The 21,576-nt window shown below is 41.5% G+C and overlaps 1 protein-coding gene across 5 annotated transcripts in view; it reads right to left on the bottom strand.

Annotated features, from left to right (window-relative positions):
* Window positions 1–21,576, bottom strand: part of daam2 (dishevelled associated activator of morphogenesis 2) — a 115,589-nt gene that overhangs the window by 44,356 nt on the left and 49,657 nt on the right. For all 5 annotated transcript variants that reach the window (XM_055005874.1, XM_023288203.3, XM_055005873.1 and 2 more), the window contains 3 exons: window positions 17,872–17,961; window positions 8,048–8,122; window positions 3,335–3,429 (listed from right to left, as the gene is read on the bottom strand). In XM_055005874.1, the coding sequence (XP_054861849.1) occupies window positions 3,335–3,429; window positions 8,048–8,122; window positions 17,872–17,961 (260 nt within the window). The remainder of the gene's footprint in view (window positions 1–3,334; window positions 3,430–8,047; window positions 8,123–17,871; window positions 17,962–21,576) is intronic.

The following is a 21,576-nucleotide window of genomic DNA, read 5'->3' on the forward strand; positions in this document are numbered from 1 at the left end:
CGAGGCATTAAAATTACAGATTCAAGGAATACTTTTGGGCGTCCCCGTAGCTCAACTGTTGAGCTGGTGACCTATAAACAGGTTCTATAGTCCCTAAGCAGTGGTCATGGGTTTGAGTCCAACCCACAGTCACTCTTCTCCCCATGTTTCCTGTCTCTCTCCCCACTGTCCTCTGTAATGAAGCCATGAAGGCCCAAAAAATAAAAACAAAAAAAATTTACAGATTAAACAAAAAAACCTGTCACCTTAAGTCAACTAAAGTAGTCCCACACTCAAAGAGCTCTCATATTAAGTAGTTAAACGAGTATAATTTCCTACCTGCTACAGCACTCTGTGCTTTTCCTGAGGTTACCAATAAAGGAAAATTGCAACATACATTCTCAGTTGTCTTGGTGTTGTACATTTACACTACTGTTCAAAAGTATGGGGTCACTTGGAAATGTCCTTATTTTTGAAAGAAAAGCAGTTTTTTTTCAATGAAGATAACATTAAATGAATGATAAATCCAGTGTAGACATTGTTAATGTGGTAAATGACTACTGTAGCTGGAAACAGCTGATTTTTAATGGAATATCTCCATAGAGGTACAGAGGAACATTTCCAGCAACCATCACTCCTGTGTTCTAATGCTACATTGTGTTAGCTAATGGTGTTGAAAGGCTCATTGATGATTAGAAAACATGGATAAAAGTGGGAGTTTTCATGGAAAACATGAAATTGTCTGAGTGACCCCAAACTTTTGAACAGTACTGTATGCATTACAACAGGAAGTAATGATATAAAGTACCTGTAATTCTGCACATAATTATTCCACTAATTGTAATTTCTTTCCTGATCTAGCTGCACCTCACTATCATTTTGCAATAGAGGAAAAAACGCTCTGGCTTGTTTGTATTTCTATGAGCCAGTCACAGTCAGCTTGGGCAGAGCTTAGCAAAGAACGCAGCTTCAGAGTTCCCTTAAAGTAGCAACGAGTGAAATTCATTTGCATGCATTAATGACAGTTCTGTCATTAAAATGGACAATCCACCAAAAAATTACTGGCAAGTCTGACTTGTTGCACAATCTAAACCCTCAGACTGATCCATACAACACAGCGTCTTCATGCCCTAGAAATCTGGCACATTTTAACAATCTTAATATTGCAACTCACTAAATATCAACAATCTTCATCCATATTGTAGATTTCGCTTAAAGGCCAGAAACAGCAACCTTTCTATCAATGTCCTCGTTTCTGTTTTGGCTACATCCTACCAGTCTGATCTTAGTTTAACTCTGTGATGCACAACATAGGTCAAAAGTGACCCAAATCCAATGGAAAATGGGTATCTCCTGACCCCTGCTGCACATCAAAGGGTTAATGCTTTGGATATCCACACAAATACAATCAACCCCTCATACACACACTTGGCCTACAAACACACCCTCACAACCCAGACGTGACCCAGACATCGAAGCTGCCCTGAGTTTTCATCACTCTGCACATTAAGTCTGTCCCTTCATAGCTCCCCTTGAGAAAACTCAACACCCCCACTATGGCCCAGACCGGTGCATCAATCCACTGGCACGGGCTGATGGACATCTCCAAAGGAGCTGCTGACGGGGAGAGGGAGGCGGTTTGTATTAGTGGCTCTGCAATGTCCTTGAATGTTTCTTTGTGGTGATGAGTGAAGCCTAACAGCTGCTGATGAACATATCAAGGGAAGAGAAAGGTCTAAAAATATCGCAAATTGGTTCTACTGCAGTTGAAAGCAACGAAAGACGATCCTTTTGGAAAACAAATCCATACTATTGCATGTTATATTCTTAATTGTAATTAGCATTTGTGTTGGTACTATGGCTTGGACTTTAACGCGTTAATGACAATTAATTAATTACAGAAAAAATAATGCATTTCGTTTAACACCTTTCTGAGTTCCCTAATTTCTGGCACACCAATAACATCGATGCACACTCCAGCCCAGTAGGTGGCGGTAATGAACCTAAAGTCCGTTTACCAGTCGTGAAGAAGATACACAGGATGCACTGAGTGAAGTCAGCACAGAAATGCCAGACCAACATGGCGGCTCGGTCGCAAACTTTCATATTGGGAAAACTGCTCAGCAAAAAGTATTTCTGAAAGCATTTGAGGTGAGAAATAATCTGCTGAACCTGTCCTGGTTTTAGTTCGACGGCTGGTTTAGACGTTTAATGAAAGTTTTGTGATGCGTTGGACCTCTTTTCCCTGTGACTCATTTGCATAAATGAAACTACTTTATGCAAATGAGCTCCAGGGTGACACACCATACATTAGCTACACCAGTCCTTGTACCAGCTAACGGTGTAGCCATCCCATAATAGACCACTTTTCAAGACACTGAAAGCACCTGAGTTTACAAAAAGTCTTAAAAGGTTGAATAGAATCTCTATAATAACACGTTGAATTTGCAGTAATCTGTGAATGTAGTAGACAGACGAAAAATGCAGATAAATAGAAACAAAACAAACGTTTTTATTGTTTAGTTCACGTATATGTCTATTCATCGATTCAGTCATCCACCAAAATTTATTTAAATTGAAAAATTTTGCTTTGTGTCAAATATTGATATTTGACAAAAACGCGATTAATTGCGATTACCTTTATCGGGCAAGTGATCACATTTGTTAACTTCCGCACACATTAAATAAGGCGTTGCTCCCGCCTCCCAGTGAGGTTTAGAAGCATGTGGTTTCCATCCAGCCAATCAGCGAAGATCACGCTACGTTACAGCATTGTGGCATTTGACCAATCAGCAGAGGCCTGGAACATATCAAACTTCCTCTTTTCTCTTAAGTTGGAAAAAGACAGACTTGTGGCTCAGTCCTCTTCCACACTTGTGGCCGAAATGTCAAAACTAACCATGGTTAGTTGACGAAACTCACACATTTTATGGCTGAGTAGTTGTGCTAAGTGATGATACAGTTCTTGAATTTTTTATTATTATTTTTTTTTTTACCACTAACGGGCAAGGAACCATATGTGGTAACTTCATTGACCTTGAATTTCAACATGTAAATTAAAAATTTTGAACATGTCACAAAAGTAAAAAAGTCTTTTGTCCTTCAATAACACTCTAGGGTTGAAATTTAGAATTTCAAAGTATTTCAATGAGTGCCCTTTAAAAGGTTAATTAATTACAAAGCCTCCAATTAACTAGATTCATTTTTTTTAATCGCGTCCCACCAACTAGTTGTTACCTCAAAAAGTCAAAGCGTGGAAACGTACGACTTTAATGACAGCCAGGCAGTGCAGGGATCTGAGCTGTCTGCAGCAGAGGAGAAGGTCAGCGATAGTTAGACGGGGAGATTCTCTCACCTCATTGGTTGAGTCCGAAGTGCTGTCTTCAGATCCTCCACCACCTTGTTCCTCATTTCCATTTCCTCCTCATCAAAGGCAAACAGGGTCTGCATCTGCAGATGTGGTGAGAAATGTAGATCAGTTTACTGGAGAAATAACTGATTCATGTTGCTGAATGATGATGTTATCATAGAGACCACTGGACATGCTGCCTGCTGGCATTTATTCTGTATTTTTCACTTTTAATTAAGAGCTTTTCATTGTTTCTACTGGTTCAGAACAGGACTGTTTCTCTTAATTTGGCAGGAATAGGACAGCAGCAATGCATTTTTCCTCTTTATAAGTGCTTGTGTTTGCTTTGGGTCGTTATAGCAGTACTGTACGTATCACCACATCATCATCAGTAGGCTAATGTTTCAGTTCAGGCAACTCAAATCAAACAGATTGTGCGTTTTCCCCTCTTTGAAGGTATACAACATGCCGAGATAAGGCGTGCAGACAATTGGCTCTAATCAAGCTTCCAAAAAAATCAAGCAAATCGTGAAAAAACTTTTAAAATTGTGGCGGTGTTAATGCATTTCTTTCTTTTTAAGTTATCTTTTTGGCCTTTTATTGGCTTTAGTAGACAGGTTAGCCAAGAGGCAGACAGGAATGTAGGGAGAAGAATGGGGTGAAGACCTGCAGTAAAGGGCCGTGAGCTGGAATCGAACCCAGTGCCGCTGCGTTGGGGACTATAACCCCTGTTCATGGTTAATGCATTTCTGCATCCCTTAAAGGCTTTCGTCAGCAGCATCTAAGAGCTGCTGTGCTCCCATTACTCAGGCCCACTGGGCTTCTATTTAAGCTGTTTCCATGACACTTCTCTGCCAAATGCTAAGGTCCAAACAGTGTATGTTTCAGCAGCGCAGTAAGCCAGTCGCAGTGCTGCACATTCATTTGTCTGAAACTGATATGTGCTTTAATGTCACCCTGTATTTCAGTCTTTAAGATGGACATCCATGTGCAAATATTCCATAACAAGAAAGAACTTTGTGGACCAACAGCGCGTAGCTACTGCCACGAAGCTAAGTGAAGCCTGACCTCATGTTTGACTACCCAACAACAGCTCCGGTCTGTCCAGTGTGTGAGAGTGTTTAATCTAGGAACAGTGCAGTCAAAACATCCATCATGTCAACTTAGCCTCAAGTCCAGATGATTCAGGAACCCAGTGCCAAGAAGAAAAGGCTCTGGCTCCTGTTGCTCTAAATGAATATGTTCATAGTCAATGGGAAGTTGGACACAACGAGTGTTGGGGGGAGTGAATGATTTGGTCGTGCTGTGAGCCAGTTCACTGTGTCAGTGAGTCTAGCCAAATGACTCCTTCCTACATCTGCTATTTGTAAGCTCATTCCTACCTGTGGCCAACATGCACATAAGGATACCATTACAGTTGGTTGGTAAACCAGCAGACGGTTCTACCCTAAATCTTTATTATGGGAAGTGCCCCCCAGAGCCAGAAATACGCCTTCCAGCTAGTCATCAGTGCATTGTTAACTGAGCGATGAGTGCTGCTCATCAAAACCTTAATTTGGACCATGTGGATCACTGATACATCCAGTAAAAAGGAATTAGTTCAATATAAATGAAGACAAACAACATTATTTTTTACCAAAAGAGCAAAGCAAAGCCAGAAGGGGACACTAAACCAAAGGTAAGGTAAACTAACAAAGAACTATCTGGAAACCGGCTCATATCTTACGATTAACATGAAACTAGACTAAAATTGATCTTACACACTTTTTCCTATTTTTATTTTTACAGCTTAGCCATACAGCTTGTAAACAGGACTGGAAGGACTGGAAGTAACTGCAAATTACAAAAGCATTGTTACTTTTCTGGCATGTTACTTAAGTAATAATAAAAGCTGCAGTGTTTATTCTGAAATGTAATGTTCCATATTTAGATAAAATGCTAATAAAACACTGTTTACTCATCCCAGGTAACAACTTCAACTTGAAAAAAGAATTCAAGGATCTGCAAACTTTAAAATCCTCAGATTTGTTTATGAAGGGTCTTAAGTTTACTTTTCAGTTTGTCAGGTTAATCTCCATATTTTATGACACTGTAGGATCGTAGCCCTAATACTAAATATAGTCAGGTATAATTCTTAGACAAATTCATCTCATAAATAACACTGTGGGGTCCTAACCTTCATTTGTAAAATTGACAGGTAGTTCTTTTAAATGTGCTGTATGATAAACTTGAAATTTTTTTTTGAAATATAATAAATCACAGAACCAATCGTCAATAAACAAGCATCTAATAAATTAAAGCTTATTTACAGCAAAAACACCATTTACAATTGTTTTATAGAATTATAGCACCTCGAGACACGAATTTGAGTCCATGTTTTGTTGTTACAAAGCTGCAAATTTGTAGTAGCTGAGTTCTTGGTGATTCGTCTCATCTCCGGCAACAGTACGAAGAGTTTCTCATCACCTCTGCAGCTTCACACACTAGCTTGGACACAGCAGGACTACAGAAACTCTTGTCAGAGTCACGAGGATGTTTGAATTATGGCTGCATGGCCAACGAACACCCTCAGGGCTCTGACATGATTTTATGAATGAACATCAAGATGCTGGTTGTACAGTAATCTCTCCGGGCGGCAAAGCGAAAATGAGATCATCCAATAACTCAGCTACTGTGGAAGGGCCGTCCCTCGTGAGCTCGCCTGGGAGCCAAGACATGAAGTCATGGACAGAGCAGAACTCCTCCAAATGTTAAAATGCTCTCTTGTGAAGATGCTGTCTGGAGCACTGTGGTGGACCAAATGGAAGACTGATAGTGGGGATGAAAAAACAGTTTGGGAAGGGGAGGAAATTGGCCTGAGTTATGGTGAATGATGGAGCCTAAAGTGGGACTTGAACAAGAGACTACTTGTGCAGAGAGAGGAATAGAGACTGCAAAAATAAATGTATTACAGAGTCATAAAATCATAATTTTTATGCAAGTGAAACCACCTCTGCCATAATATATAATCTAATTTCAGTTGCTTCCACTGTGAACGCATGCTAGAAACTAGTTTTCCCCCTTGATATTAGTGCAATTATTTATACTGACACTTTCTAGAAAATGTCTGGAACAAGTTAAACCACAAGAAGAAAGTGGAAATAGTGGTTTTAATCCATGGCAACACATAGAAACTATATACACAACCGTTCAAAAGTTTGGGGTCATCCAGACAATTTCATGTTTTCCATGAAAACTCACACTTTTATCCATGTGCTAACATAACTGTACAAGGGTTTTCTAATCATCAATGAGCCTTTCAACACCATTAGCTAGCACAATGTAGCATTAGAACACAGGAGTGATGGTTGCTGGAAATGTTCCTCTGTACCTCTATGGAGATATTCCATTAAAAATCAGCTGTTTCCAGCTAGAACAGTCATTTACCACATTAACAATGTCTGCACTGGATTTATCAATCATTTAATGTCATTGAAAAAAACCTGCTTTTGACGGTAGTGTAAATTAGGTGGCAGACTACGTACAAATGATCTGCAAAGACTCGGTCTATTTTGCAGGAGATAAAAACATAACTGTGGCAGCGTGTCTGACACCTAATAGCACAGAGGCTCCGCTGCAGCCCTTGGCGGATTTCAAATTCTTGGCAACTCACAAATCAGCACTTTCTCCATGCTACACTTAAAACACTGTTTGTGCGAGTGCTGTCTGAGCCTTTAAGAGACTGACAGTAAAATCGTTTCTCCAGACGTCAACACTAAGCCCAGGTACCGGTGTGCCGTAACACAAGCAGCGAGTGGAGCCGGTAAACAAAAACAGCTGTAAAAATAGCAGCCTTCAACATGGGTTGTTGCTACGTGTGTATTTTCCAAAAAAACATGGCAATAAACAGACATTAAATGTCATTAGATTTTGGCTCTATGTTTATGGTGTTCTGCGTAAGTTACGGTTGAACAGCGTATTTCATCCGTGGCCTGGAAAGACTTGGACGTGTATTAAATGTTGGACTGTTTGGCTAAATGTAGAAAAAAACAACAACCTAGTGGAATCCATGACTGTTGGAATTGCAAGACTGAAGCCTGCTAGTCTCTAAATTCCGTGCTTACATGTCATCCTTTAAGGGCCGCTATTAAAATGTCGTGTTTTATGATCTCTAAACATTTGGGAGCCAACTTGTCGTCCACATAAGGACTCCGGTTCAGAGGCCACTGACATTAACTGATCAGTGAACTGAACTATATCAAATAATACAGCATCACATAGCAGCACTCACATCTAAAATGACACTGAAATCATAGCAGAAGAAGGTCTGTGATGGTACCATGCTGTTATATTGGCAGAAACACTAGGTAGAAATAATGAATATTGCCATTCTGGCTTTGCTCCGTGTTTCTGACAGTCATTCCCACTGACTGAACTGGTGAGTGTCTAAACGGCCTGTTTGTCATCACAGTGTGTGTGAATACTGGGGTCACAGCGAAGGAATGTGGTCATGTGAATATAACAAGGAGTCAGCAGGGAGACGATAAAAAGCTTGCCAAGAAAGATGTTTGACAAAGAAAGACTGAGCGAGCAGTGACCTCTTAGGGAGCAGCAGTCAGCTGCTTGAATTAAGTGCAGAATATTATTATAGTGTTTAAAGTTGCAGAGGACAAAAATAACCCTATAGCATGAGGAAGGCAGACGTTCACACAGAAAGAGTAGAGAATGAGTTTGACTTACAGCCGCCATGGAGTTAATGCGGTCGATGTAGTAGTCGGGCCAGCTGGTGGCCAGCTTGTTGGGGTCCTCTTGCTCCTGCACATGAACACAAAGAGAGTCAAACACACACATAACGCACCACTTTTAAAATGTTTTGTTACAACTATGATGATTTATGCATCAGTACACAGTGCAGGCTGAAACACATTTAGCTTATTTGTTCAATCCTGTCCACATGGAGAAGTTTGCGTTACATTCACGATGATGCAAACATTCAGCCTCTGTTTATTCTTGACTGAGTCTTTGGATGTCGGCCAGTTGGCATGACTGTCCACAGGACCATATGTTGACAGCTACTAGTGAGATTCTCAAGAAGCTTGATACGGACGCTCGGGGTACAGAAGTGGATGTAATTAGAGTCAGCTGGTGTTTATTTTCTGTTCATTTATTAAGCCTGACATTATGTTCATGGTAGGTGTTCATCATGTAAAATGAGGTCACAGAATCAGCAACACTTGTTCTGGCAATGTCATCTTCAGCTGGCATCAGACGTATGGGTGACAGTTAATGTTCAACACATTGTTCAAAGAAACATCCATCCATCCATCCATCCTCCATACAGCGCTTAATCCTCATCAGGGTCATGGGGGGCTGGAGTCTATCCCAGCTGAGGGTGAAGACAGGAGACACCTGGACAGGTAACAGTCTATCACAGGTTCACCTGGACAGGTAACAGTCTATCACAGGTTCACCTGGACAGGTAACAGTCTATCACAGGTTCACCTGGACAGGTAACAGTCTATCACAGGTTCACCTGGACAGGTAACAGTCTATCACAGGTTCACCTGGACAGGTAACAGTCTATCACAGGTTCACCTGGACAGGTAACAGTCTATCACAGGGCTACACATAGAGACAAACAATCACACTCACATTCACACCTATGGACAATTTAGAATCACCAGTTATTAACCTCAGCATGTTTGTGGACTGTGGGAGGAAGCTGGAGAACCTGGAGAAAACCCACACATGTACAGGAGAACATGGAGAGCCCATGCAGAAAGATCCCAGGAAGGCTGGGACATGAACCAGGGATCTTCTATCTACAGGGCGACAGTGTTAACCGCCAAGCCAATGTGCAGCCCTCACAGAAATATGTTAATCTAAAAATTGCTATGTTAATCTAAAAATTGCTAATACTGCATCAGACTTGTCTGCATGTCTTACAATTTCTGAATGTAGCATGACAGCCAGTTACAGTAAGATGATGTCCATCCATTTATCCATTTTCCTTCGTTTATCCAGAGTGAGTGAGTCTGTGATGTCAGAAGGCTAAGCAGGACATTCCAGATGTCCCTCTGGCCAGCAACATTTTTAACATCTTCCTGCGGGACCCTGAGACATTCCCAGGCCAGATGAGATATGTAAAATGCCAAGAACAACTCCGTCATTACAGCTAATGCTGCATCAAACCATCTATCCATCCTCCATGTTCCCATCATTTTGAACAAGATCCTGAAATATTTAAAATCCTTCTCTCAGGGCAGCAACTTACTTCCAACCCAGAGGGAGTAATCCAGCAGTTTCCAGCAGAGAACAATGATCAGAGAACTGATTCTCTTCCCGACTGCTTCATGCTCCAGTGCATTACTAAGATGATGTCCCCATTCGTTAACCCTGATTGGTAACTGGCCAACTACTTTTTTCTAACTGTAGGAAAGAGTGAGGCCAACACCAGTCCTACTTGAACTTCTGAACACATTCAATGTGGATGCTACAAGCAAAAGAAGAAGATTCCCAATGATTATGCTCATGCCTGACCTTTCTTCTCATGATTGTCCTCCCTCCTTTGTACCTTCCATCCTTACCTCAACATCCACATGAAGATTAAATGGATCAGGCAGTCTGGTCCATAATAATTGGGTCAAAACATTTCAGACTATTCAGTTGTCATAGCTTTTATTACACTGAGAAGGAGAAAGAGAGAGAAGAACTGCCTGGAGGAAGGAAGTGTGCTGCACAATACTTTTCAAATAGCTTTGCCTGTGATCAATTTGTCCTGACCAATCCGGGGAAGCGTGATGCCACGAGCAACCACGGTACCGGGGAATACATAGACCATGTTCTTCATTCACATCTGGTCATGTTTAGCCCAGGCTTAGAGCACTGGTGGAGCATTATTGTTTTTGTTACTCTGTGCATGCCAACGAGAGCTGGAAAGTTAGAGTGTGCCACATTAATTCAAAATTGAATCGTTTTGTAGGATACATGTTAGAGGAACTCTTTGCCAATGCTTTAAGTGTACTTTAAATCTCTACATATGTCAAAAATTAAACTTCTGATGCAAAAATTCAGGCTAAATAACGAAAAAAAAGACTTTTATTTTCAATAAATGTGAGGGGAAAGCAGGGCTATAAGTGACCTCAGGGGTCCAAAGTCCTAGTTTTTTCTTAGTATGTCATTTATTGAGTGCTAATGCTAGATTACAGACACTAGAGACACTAGAGAGGTTCAGATTCCCACCACATGGAGCTACTAAAACTTGCATAAAGCTGTAGGAACAGACAGTAAGATTTGGCTGGATCCATCCGCTGAAATGATTTAATGAAAGAGACTATAATGAAATAAAGAAAACGCAGCATGACAGTGAACCTGTTTAGAAAAATAAGCACAGCATAGAAGTTAATGCTTTGAAAAGAGATCACTTATGAGAAAGTCGTGTCACTATTTGTACATGAACAACCTCATTTACTTCAAGGGCATTTGTGTTGCAGCAAGAGCTCATCAGTTCTCTTTGTGTTCCTTCCTGATATGGAAAATCAATATTTTATGCCACCCAGTTTCTCCATATTTTAAAATGTTGCTTCCATAATTGCATGGTGGCACTATGCAAAAAGCAAATCACCTTCTCTGTTGATTAAGCCAAACAAACTCCATTCCTAGACCAGCTGGAGTTGATTGTCCCACACATAAAATCCTCTCATTATCTACACTAACCAAGTGACCTTCAAATCTGGACACAACAATGAGCTGCTGAATCAGGAAAGCCACTAACTGTAGACTGATTACATGCACTCAAGCAGCAACACTACGGCTTTTTGGGAACGAGCATAAGTTTGGTCAATGTGGATTTCAGTCCCTGTAACGCTCATTGTGCCTGATCTCCACACAGCGCTAAAGTAAAAACAATAGAATTCACTATACGACTCAACGTGTGTTTCCAAGCCGGCCAGCGCTTCCACTATACTGCTGACACGCTCAGACTGTGATGCCAGACAGATCCTGACGCTGAGATTAACAACTTAAGTGCCCCACTCTGACCCTTCAGCTGAATTACAGTCGCCGACACGCCCTCACAAACATGTCGAGTCCAATACATTTATTTTGACAGTTTCACGAGCTGGAGTAAAGTACTGTAATTTTGTTCGTGTTTTTGGGACAAATGAGAAACAGTGACTGCACAAGGTTTGTTTAGGGGGTCAAAGTCATATCAGTCCATACACTTCCAGGATTTTTGCCCTTTTAATGGAAGTTCTCAGAGGTGAAGTGATGGTAAGTTTATTCTTGTGTGTTGGTTCCTTGATCAAATCGGTTGGGAGTTAATCACAGGTGATGACTGGTATTAAAGTGTTGTGATAAGAAGCCAGATTTCATGAAGTGGTGCTTGTTAGAAAAGTGCAAACAGCAGGCTGTAGATGTGAATAGAAAGAGTCTTTTTGTCATCATATATTTACATTTGTAAGCGTGTGATTATTCTATTACATATGAGTGATCCTCTGCTTACAGTCCTCTTCTGGGTGAAAACATTCCAGTCGCGTGCTCACTTCCAGCAGTTTAAGGTCAACCCCATCATTCTGCTGTAACAATTACACACCTACAGTACACATTCCTCATGTCTGGTGACATTAAATATGATTTACAGTCCAGGTTGCACCAAAGGAGAACAGGAATCCCCAACAGTGTATCAGGTATATGTCTGTAAGGTGCTCCTCTTGTTACAGCCATCTGTTGAGGAATATATTGTTTCTCTAAAGACCCAAATACCTGACTAAAGCCAGTACTGAAAAAATATTTCCCCGTCTGTTTGGCAGGCCATCGTGTTTGCAGAGGCACCTGTTGAAAGAGTAGATGAAATTCCATATTGCAGCTACCCTGCTGACATGCAACAAGAATCCTTAAAGGTTTTTCTGATTGATAATTGATCTCATAGACTGCAAGAATCAAGTGCACATATAGGATTCTTGCATATCTAATTGGCCATAGTTAAACTGAAACATTAATCTCACAGTACTTTCCTCTAACAGATTGAAGTGTTAGAGGATGTTTGCTTCACTCTAAAAAGTTGTCTTAGTTGAAAATGATTAGCCAAAGCATAGAAGAGGATGGTACAAAGAAATGACACCATGCTACAAGCTGTTATGGTGGTTCCAGGTACATGACACTGTCAAATGTGCTTGGACATGACCCTGCTGCACACATGCACACTCACATTAGCATGTTCTGCACAACAAAGATCTGACAACGGCACATTTCCACTTCCATGTTTTCCAACCATTTCCTCCTGGCCTTAGCGGCCAACTTGGCACAATCACTCATTGAAGTGTAGTCCAACTGTTTTGAGTCTCAGACAAGGCCTGAATCTATATGTCGGCTCTGAGAGACGTGCGAACATGTTTCCATGAGGGCTCCAGTTTCTAAGGCAATTGGACTGCTAGCCTCACACTCTGTTCCCATGTGCTCAGAGAGGCCCAGGGGGACCCTTGCTGCAATGTGGGGACTCTCATGAGCTGAACATCATGACAACACCAGCAAGCAGCACGATACTGGATGAAAAACTGTTCATTCAAAGAGCACTTCATAGACAAAAGGAGCAGACTGCAAAAGACTGCATTTAAAATGAAAACAGCATTCTTTTTTTGCAAGATAAAGTCTGCAAAAAAGAATTATATTTGTTGTGGGCATTGCTGTTGCGTTAAAGAGTTAAAACGAGTTGAAACTATTATATAGTTTACAGATATATTATGATCGAATAATCATTTCAGTCATTTATCAAGCGAAGGTAGTATAAAAAAAAGTTTAAACTGTTTTCTGGTTTCAGCTTCTCACATAGGAGGAAATCCTGCTTTTCCTTGTCATGTATCATTGAAAATGATTATTTTTGCTTGGACTGAAGGTTGAACCAAACAAGCTTTTGAGATTCTCAGAAGAATTGATCATTAAAATTTCAGATGCAAACCCCTCTGATATACACATGTATATAACACAATATTCTAAGATGTATATTTTGAATTAGGTAAAAGTCAAACAATCTTTTTGGTATTGCCAAATGTGAACAAATGAGATCACGAGCAACAAATGTGTCCACGCAGCTTTCTGGTTATTTTGCCCAGAGACAAAAGTATAAATGTTAAAATGTCCACTGCATGCATTAAATTCTTCACACCATACCTCCTGCAAAGCGCAGCAAAGGAAGTAGCACACATGGACTGTTCAGCAACATGAGCACTTTGTTACAGCTCGACTCTGAGATGCATTAGTAGTCATTTAAGTCAATATTTTCTCCATATTCTCTGCTCCAGCTGTCACCACAGTATGTTCCTAACTGTGGAATGGAGGGATTGTCCGACATTCCAAAGAGCCAATCTGTCCGTGGGGAATATTTAACTATGGAAGCCGAGATATAAAGTCTCACCTAGAGAGGCAGGAAATGGACAGGATATTGAATTCTGGACGGTTATGTAACACTGGCCGTCTTTTGCAGGTCGCAAACAACAAAAGCAAGTTCCAGCACACACAGTCTCAGTCTGGGGTGACATTCAGTGATGTGGATAAAGCACATGAAGCTAATAATTGAGGACATAAGCTGCTGCTACTTTATTGCATATAGAACCATCAGTCAGCTTACTGGCATTCCTATCGCAGCATCTGAGATGAGAATAACATGTGCTTGGATGATTTTACACAGAAAATCCTCTTGTAATGGAAGTTTAGGGCAGTAAATAATGGATAAATGCTAGTTTTGTCAGTGTTTTGACACTGATAACAGGACATACTGTGTGATTGTGGGCTGAAAACACAGACTGTCGGTGTGTGTTTGTGTGTCAGTGCAGCGCAACTAATGGGAGTCAGAAGACCCCGTTTGGCTCCCAGCACTGAACGATTATCGGAAGCCATAAGATGTTACATTGTGTTCTGTACCTGGGGGCTGCTGGGCACAAGTCTCGATTACAAAAACAAGTACACACTCACACCTTCATATCCAGTAATGTAATACTCTCATACAGAGACACACCATCTCTGTTTCACTCGTCCTGTACACTAAACCGCTATCTAACCTTCACTTAACTCTCATGCTGAGCAAGACTGAAGCCTACTCCATCGTTCTTACTCACAGAGACACCCCTGGCTGTAGCTGACTGGGTGGCTGAGATCAGAGGTGCAGATATGCTTGGCTTACATGATGCCTGTCGGCCTCAACAAGATGTCCTAGTCAGCCATGGTACACCATATTATACTAATTCCCTTACATCACTGCTGACTAGTATGAGTGAGACAAGTGTCTGATAAATCAAGTAAAACACTTACTACAAAAACAAAACTACAGAATTTTATTTTTGAACATGGAACTCCTATGTTCTATAGCTAAGGAAGACTAATAGTAAAGTTATATTCATCCTTTTTCATGTGTAAACAACAAGTCCCATGACTCGCTGTAATGACCAAAAGGTCTGTTTTAGTGCTGAATTCACATAGTTCTCTGGTAACTCAGTGGACAACAGCTCTACAGGGTTTGTTAGTTTCTTTCAGCTCATTGCATTTGGCAAAACAGTAACATTTAATGTGCAGTTCGGTCTCAGCTCATCGACTAGCTGGAAAACAAAGTCTACATCTACTGAGCTGAACACGAGGACCTTTTTCTCAGAATTTCATAGACTAAAGGAGTGCTTAAACAAGACTGTTTGATGTATCACATGGCTGAAAACCTGAGTCCACCTGGCTGATACTGTGTCTCTCTATGCAAGTAGACAGTAGGAGAAACTGAAATCTTACCCTGCTTCAGAAGAATACTAGAGTCCGTTTTGCAGTTTTTCTTCCCCCAAAACTCTAAAAATGCTGCTTTTAATTTTACAACCTAATGCTAGGACGGCTGACTAAATATTCATTCACTGTGCACTTTATTAGTCCCTGGATTCTATAAGGTGATGAACTCCTTTGGGGCAAGTTGCTGCCCCAAAGGAGTTTCTCGTGTTCTTGTTCACAAGTGATGGGAAAATGGAACGTCAGATGGACAGAGTGATTGGTGGAGCGACAGGAGTCATGTACATTGTACACGGTACTGCACAGTGGCAGAGAAAACTGAGCTGAGCTAGAAGATGAAGCTCTTGGTTTACGAGTCAATCTACATTCCAACGTTCACCTATGATCATGAATTCTGGATAGTGACCAAAACAATGAGGTATACAAGCAGGCGAAATGACTTTCCTTCTTCACACAGAAAGCAGCCAACTGAGGTGATTCAGGTGAGTAGGATATCTAATAGGCGCCTTCCCTTGAATGTCTTCTGGGCTTATCAAACTGAGAGGAGAACTTGGGATGGATGGATGGATGGATGGATGGATGGAGGGATGGATGATAAGCCAGTGTGCACAGGAGTTCCTAATAAAGTGACTGTGTATGAAGAGTATTTTTGCAGTTCTACAAAAAGTCATGTTGCTGAAATGTCCCTTTGTCTTAGCCTAGGAAGCATGAGAACTTTCGCAACCAAGCCAGAAGCATTTCATTCTTTCATTCAAGTGAAAACAAAACTGCATCAAGTTAAACAGAAGAAATGGGCATGGCAAAGATTAAGCGTTTTGCAGTCAATGTGTTGGACAGTTTGTTTAGCAGGTGAACAAAGTTAGTTTGTCCCTTTGTCATGCCCTCACTGGCTCCTCCAAGAGTTATCTAACCACAACAACTGGAGCCGTCGCTTGGACGGAGGAAACAAGGGAACCAGTGTTCGTATCCGACAGGAATTGCTGAGGGAAATTCTGCTGTCCCCTGCTCTCCATTCAAATCACTGTCATGCTGTAATTCTGAGCAACAGAGGGCACTACTGTGTGTGGATGTTATGTCTGAATAACATGCATGTGCACATTTTCCTTCCTATGCGGTTGTTCATGTTTGTGTGTGTGTGTGTGTGTGTGTGTGTGTGTGCATGTGAGGGCAGTATTTGTGTCTTCTTGTCTGACTCTGTCTGCATTTTCACACACGCACATGCAGGTTATGATCCGACACTGCACCCCAGTAGTTTTTTTCCTCATTCTCCATTACGCCGCCTCTATCCATGAATGAGGGGTTTGTTTGGATTTTCCTCCAGCTTTCCGCTGTTCACTGTTACCCCGCTTTTGCTCTCTGTTTCCTGGCCTGCACACGCGGCTAGTTTTTTTCACCGTAGCTTCACAGAGGAAATGATTTCTGACTGGGAGAGATGGGGGAGGAATGACAAACTAATATATCCTACCTCTGAACCCGACTTAGGCGCGCAATGCAAACCATTGTAGCTCCAAAATGCCGAGGCTGTTGCCAAAATTTTGTTTCCACTACCTTCTCCTACAGCACAGCGAGTCCTCCTAAACGTCTGTGGTTGCTGCAGCGAGATATTCAATAACTGATATTGGAGTATTATTGAACTTGCGCCTTTTATGTGGGTTCACATAAGAAAATGCACATTCTGCCAACAATTCAACCCCTTTCAATTCTATACAGTGTAATCAGAGGGCACAGCACACCGAGATTATCATACTGTTTCAAAAGAAAGATTGTATCTTCCTCTTGTATTATTTTTACCCGTATTCCATTTCATTGTAAACCGTTGTGGTGCTCAGGCTTCCATCCTCGCCTTGACATCCCTCTAAACACATAATTCCACTGCGCTTCTTTTTCCTAGTAACTCAATACTGGCCAGAATACAAGCACAAACTTTTGCACATGCAGGTGCACACACATGCGTGCACACACACACACACACACACACACACACACACACACACACACACACACACACACACACACACACACACACACACACACACACACACACACACACACACACACACACATACACAAAGCAGTGTGTGTTTAAAAGGTTGTCAGAGCATATCACATCAGCTACGTTGAGCCTGCATGCCTTGGAAAGTGGAAGGAGTGGTCTGATCCTGCTTCCAACACAAAACGCTTGGACAAAAAAAACAAATCAGCAAAGAGACACAAGGGAGGGTTTATGACTATTTATTCAATTTGCTATTGAGCGAGAGAGTCGGGGCTTAATTCTCATTTTTCTCCAAGCACAATGTCATTTCCTTGTGGATATCTGACCACAAAGTGAGACCAGAGTTGTTGTGGAGAGACATGCTGATGGGTATGAGGAGAACGAGAGATGTTTTGGCAAGGGGAGAGGGGTGAAGGCGAGGGCTAACCAGAATGTTCGAGCGCTCCAGTGGTATGATGACTATTCTTAAGCAGCACGAGGAAATTACTTTCTCCAATATGGGGACAGAGATTTGGAGATTGAGGAGTGCTGGGAGTGCTTTGTTTCTGCACTGCATGTATCATGGGCTGCAAAAAATAATGTGCAACGTCTAGCTGGTGTAATCTGTGCATATGTTTACATCAATGCAGAAATGAGAAGCTGGAAAGGGGGCTAACTGTGTGGCTGAGCTGATTCAAAATGCTAAGAGGCTGCCTTCAATTACTCTCATTGCTGATAGTTTAGCCATAAACTGTAGGTTCAGGCAGCTGTTCAGCAGAGGGCCAGCCAGAGATTGGAACTGATGTACAAGAAAACACAGCAGAGCCCAACTCACCTTCTTCTTGCTGCAGTAGATCTGCCATTTCTTCTCATCGGGCAGTGCAAACATGGCCTCCCTGTTCTTATCGGTCAGGTCCAGCTCATCCTGCAACAACAAGGGAGACTTTATCAGCACAATATTCAATGTTACACCGCTGCACTAACCATTCAAATAAATTTGCATTGGACTAGATAATATTTCCTTATAACATGAATATAAGTGCAGAAAAACAGTGATCAACCCTACGAACTCCAAGAAGTTTCTCTGTATTTTCTACTCATCACATTTTTACTCCTTTTATTGCTGGCAAATAAAGTTCTTCACCTCTATGAAACCCATACAACCATGGCTAAAAGGAGACAAAAGACAAAAATGTTGTTCATGCAGTGATGTTGACACTGTAATGTAATAAATTAAGTGCTAACAGGCATTACCAGCACTTGAAAAAAAAGTGGCTCCACGTACTTTAGATATTTTGCTGCTTTATTACCTTCATTTGTTTCAGTCCTATTCTCCTGTCTACTCTGTGTAAACACAGTCTGCAGTTCAGCCAAAAACTCTTTTAGATTTTTTGATTTTTACAGAATCTGGCCAGAATATCTCACTAAGACATGTGGCATAAAGTGATGAAAAAACCTAAATTTTAAACTCGGATTTAGTCATTTTTCCTGACAAACCCCAATTACTTCAAAGCCGGTCAAAATATTGTTTTTCCCATTTCTTTCTATGATATATGATGAAATCTTGGTCATTTTATAAAAAAATACCCTACCCTTCATTCCTGCTGGGGTGGTTTCGGGTTAAGAAGGTTAAGAAAAACTACAACAAACTTGAAAAGCACTCAGAGATCACAGTACTCCACCAAGGCTGTTCATTCCCCCATATGGCATTGTTAAATATGCAGCATTTCTTTTAGAAATGCAGCATTTGTTTATTAGTTATTGATAATTACAGATCATGGCAACATAGAATGTAGCCGTTTAATATAGATGTACCCACAAACGAAATGAATTTGCGTTGAGCACAGGTGTGTGTTATGCATGTGAACGCTACATATGGATACCAAATCATGTGACCTAAATATGTAGCGGGCGGCTGGAACTGATGGGACTCAGAAACACTCCCACAATTTAATCCGTTGTTCCTTGGATCGTTTCCGACTGATAAGCTCTGGTAAGTCCTCAGTGGTGGATTTGTAGTAGGATCACAATCATGTGATCATCAGCAGGCAGCTGATGTAGTGTTCACTTGTTGTCATGGTTACAGTGACGCCGTGCTGCTATCTCACAATGATACAAAAATCTTTAACCAATCTGTGGATCCAGGCTATAAGCCGCATCACTGCCAAAATCTAGTCACTTGGTCCTCGTGTCATTTGTGACCTTCCCTGAAAATTTCATCCAAATCCGTTCGTCTGTTTTTGAGTAATGTTGCTGACAGACAGACAGACAGACAAACCAACGCCGATCATCACATAACTCCGCCGCGTTCCTTAGCGGAGTAACAAACACAACCAAGCACCACTAAAAATAATCACCCACTCCATCTGTCAGGACACCATCATTGTTTTGTGACCCGTCTAAGAACACACAGTAAAACATTTTACAAACAACTGCAGATCACTGGATGAGTCAAGTTTGCACAGTGACATTCAACTGTCCAACCTTCCCACTGTCTGACTGAGAATCTGTCTCTACTGACTACAGCAGTGTTTTAATATTCACCCTGCTGCTCTGTTCAATTCTTCAGCTTAGTACAAGGAACCTCCTGCACCTTTTGAAATGTAGATGAGCCCAGGAAATGAGCCTCTGTGTGCCCAGGAGGAAAAGTAAAGTCTTGGAAGAGAGAGGGATGGATAAATCAGGGTTGAAGGAAGGCAGTCAGATGAAGGAGGGACACAGAAAGAGCTGCATTGATAGAAAAAGAGAAGGTGTTGGGATCAGGGTCCGGAGGCTATGTGCTTCTGGAAATGGACTGCATTTAAAAAAAAAAAAAAAAGGGAGAGAGGATGAGAGGCTACAGCAGCAGGGCTTTGTGCTCAAGCTCAAACTAATCTCATCATAATGGTTTTGCTACCATGACGTCAGCCAGAAGTGGTGGGGCCCCCAGGCCCCCCAGAGTGAAGATGGCCACCAGTGACAGAGGTGGGGCCCCTTAAAGCCTGATTCACAAGGTTTGTTTTCATCTATTCAGCTGGACGGGGTGGGCTGAGGTGGCCCACATTCCAAGTGTTTGACACTATGAGGAATGACATCATCTCTCACCCAGCCTTTTCAATGGGATAACCACCAGCAGTATTATTGTGGTTTTTGGAGAAAAGAGGAAAAATGTGAAGGGTGTGAATTTCAAGGGGGTCCAATGCAGACAGAAACAACAACGAAGCATCAGAATGTTGGGTCAAAGTGTCTTTCATCTCAACAGCATGGTTTCAGTGAATAATTGTGACTCACTCAGAGCTGACCATCACAGCTCTACATTACCATCTCCATTACATGCAATCTGCTGTTATTTACAACCCTGTAAGATTTTGAGTGTCAAGCAGAAAACTAACCATCACATGACAGCTAAACACCTAATCCCTACTCTCTGTTCTTCAGTCTTTACAGATTTCAGTTTTGGCTTGGACCACAGTCTCCTCTCCACATCCTCAGGCTTCGAAGCGAAGGCCTAGAAGCCAGCTTGTCTCTGGCATGGTGCCTGGTTGCTGGGTCAAAGCCCTGCTGTCCAAGCTGCTGCACTTTGGAGGAGCTAATGCTGGTAGATGGTGGGGAAATCAGTGAGAATGAGACCCCTGGATTTGAACCAGATGGGAGCTGAGCCTAGCAACTGATCTCTATGCAATTTGTGTTCTTCCTAAGTCCCTCTTGCTACTCCTCAGGCCTCGCAATTTAAGGTCTTATATGGAGGGGAGATATGTGAGAGCAGCATAGACGTCAGCATTAAAATAAAAATTTAGGCGTGACCCCGGGGTGTCTAGGTGACATCCCAGGGTGTTTAAGCAATTCCATTTAGGAAATTGTTATAAAGTTGCATAAAGATATAAGGTGTGTGAAATGGATAAAGCTGAGTATGGGAGCAGAAAAGAAAACATGACTAGAAGTGGCAAGATGGACAGAGAACTAATGAATCTTCTAAATCTAAAATTAAGTTACTAGCAAAAGGGGAAAAAAAGTGATGAAGTCAAGAATGAGTATATTGGGTGGGTGGAGGAATGTTCATGTCATGCCAGGCAGAGGACTTCTCACTTTCCACTTATGCAATATCCCACTGTTTTCTTCCACCTCCATCTCCCCCAACACCTTCGAAACATGCTCCAAGACCACATCCACATCACATGGCCTCTCCTCATGACTGCAGCAGCACCCAAAAAACATGCAATCCCTCTCTCATTCTTCCAAAACAAAACTAAAGCACTTCCCACTTGGCTGCTGTGTAAAATCCTTTCTTGATGTGCTCCCATCTTCCCATACCAACAGTCGGGAATTCACATAAACCAAAGCTAATATTGTTACACCTGCTGCTTCAGAGAGGGAAAAATGCATACCTAAGGCCTCCGAAGCCTTTCTTTCATATATTGTCCAGAACAGCCTATTAAATAATATACATTTTTAAAAAAGAGCAGTCTGGTTATGTGTTCTGAGTGTCATGTTCACACTGACAACATGCTCTGTCACTCAGTTTTACCGTTTGTGAAGACTGGTGGGATTTTTAATAAAGGAG

The sequence above is a fragment of the Amphiprion ocellaris genome, chromosome 20, assembly GCF_022539595.1.
Source record: "Amphiprion ocellaris isolate individual 3 ecotype Okinawa chromosome 20, ASM2253959v1, whole genome shotgun sequence".
Lineage (NCBI taxonomy): Eukaryota > Metazoa > Chordata > Actinopteri > Pomacentridae > Amphiprion > Amphiprion ocellaris.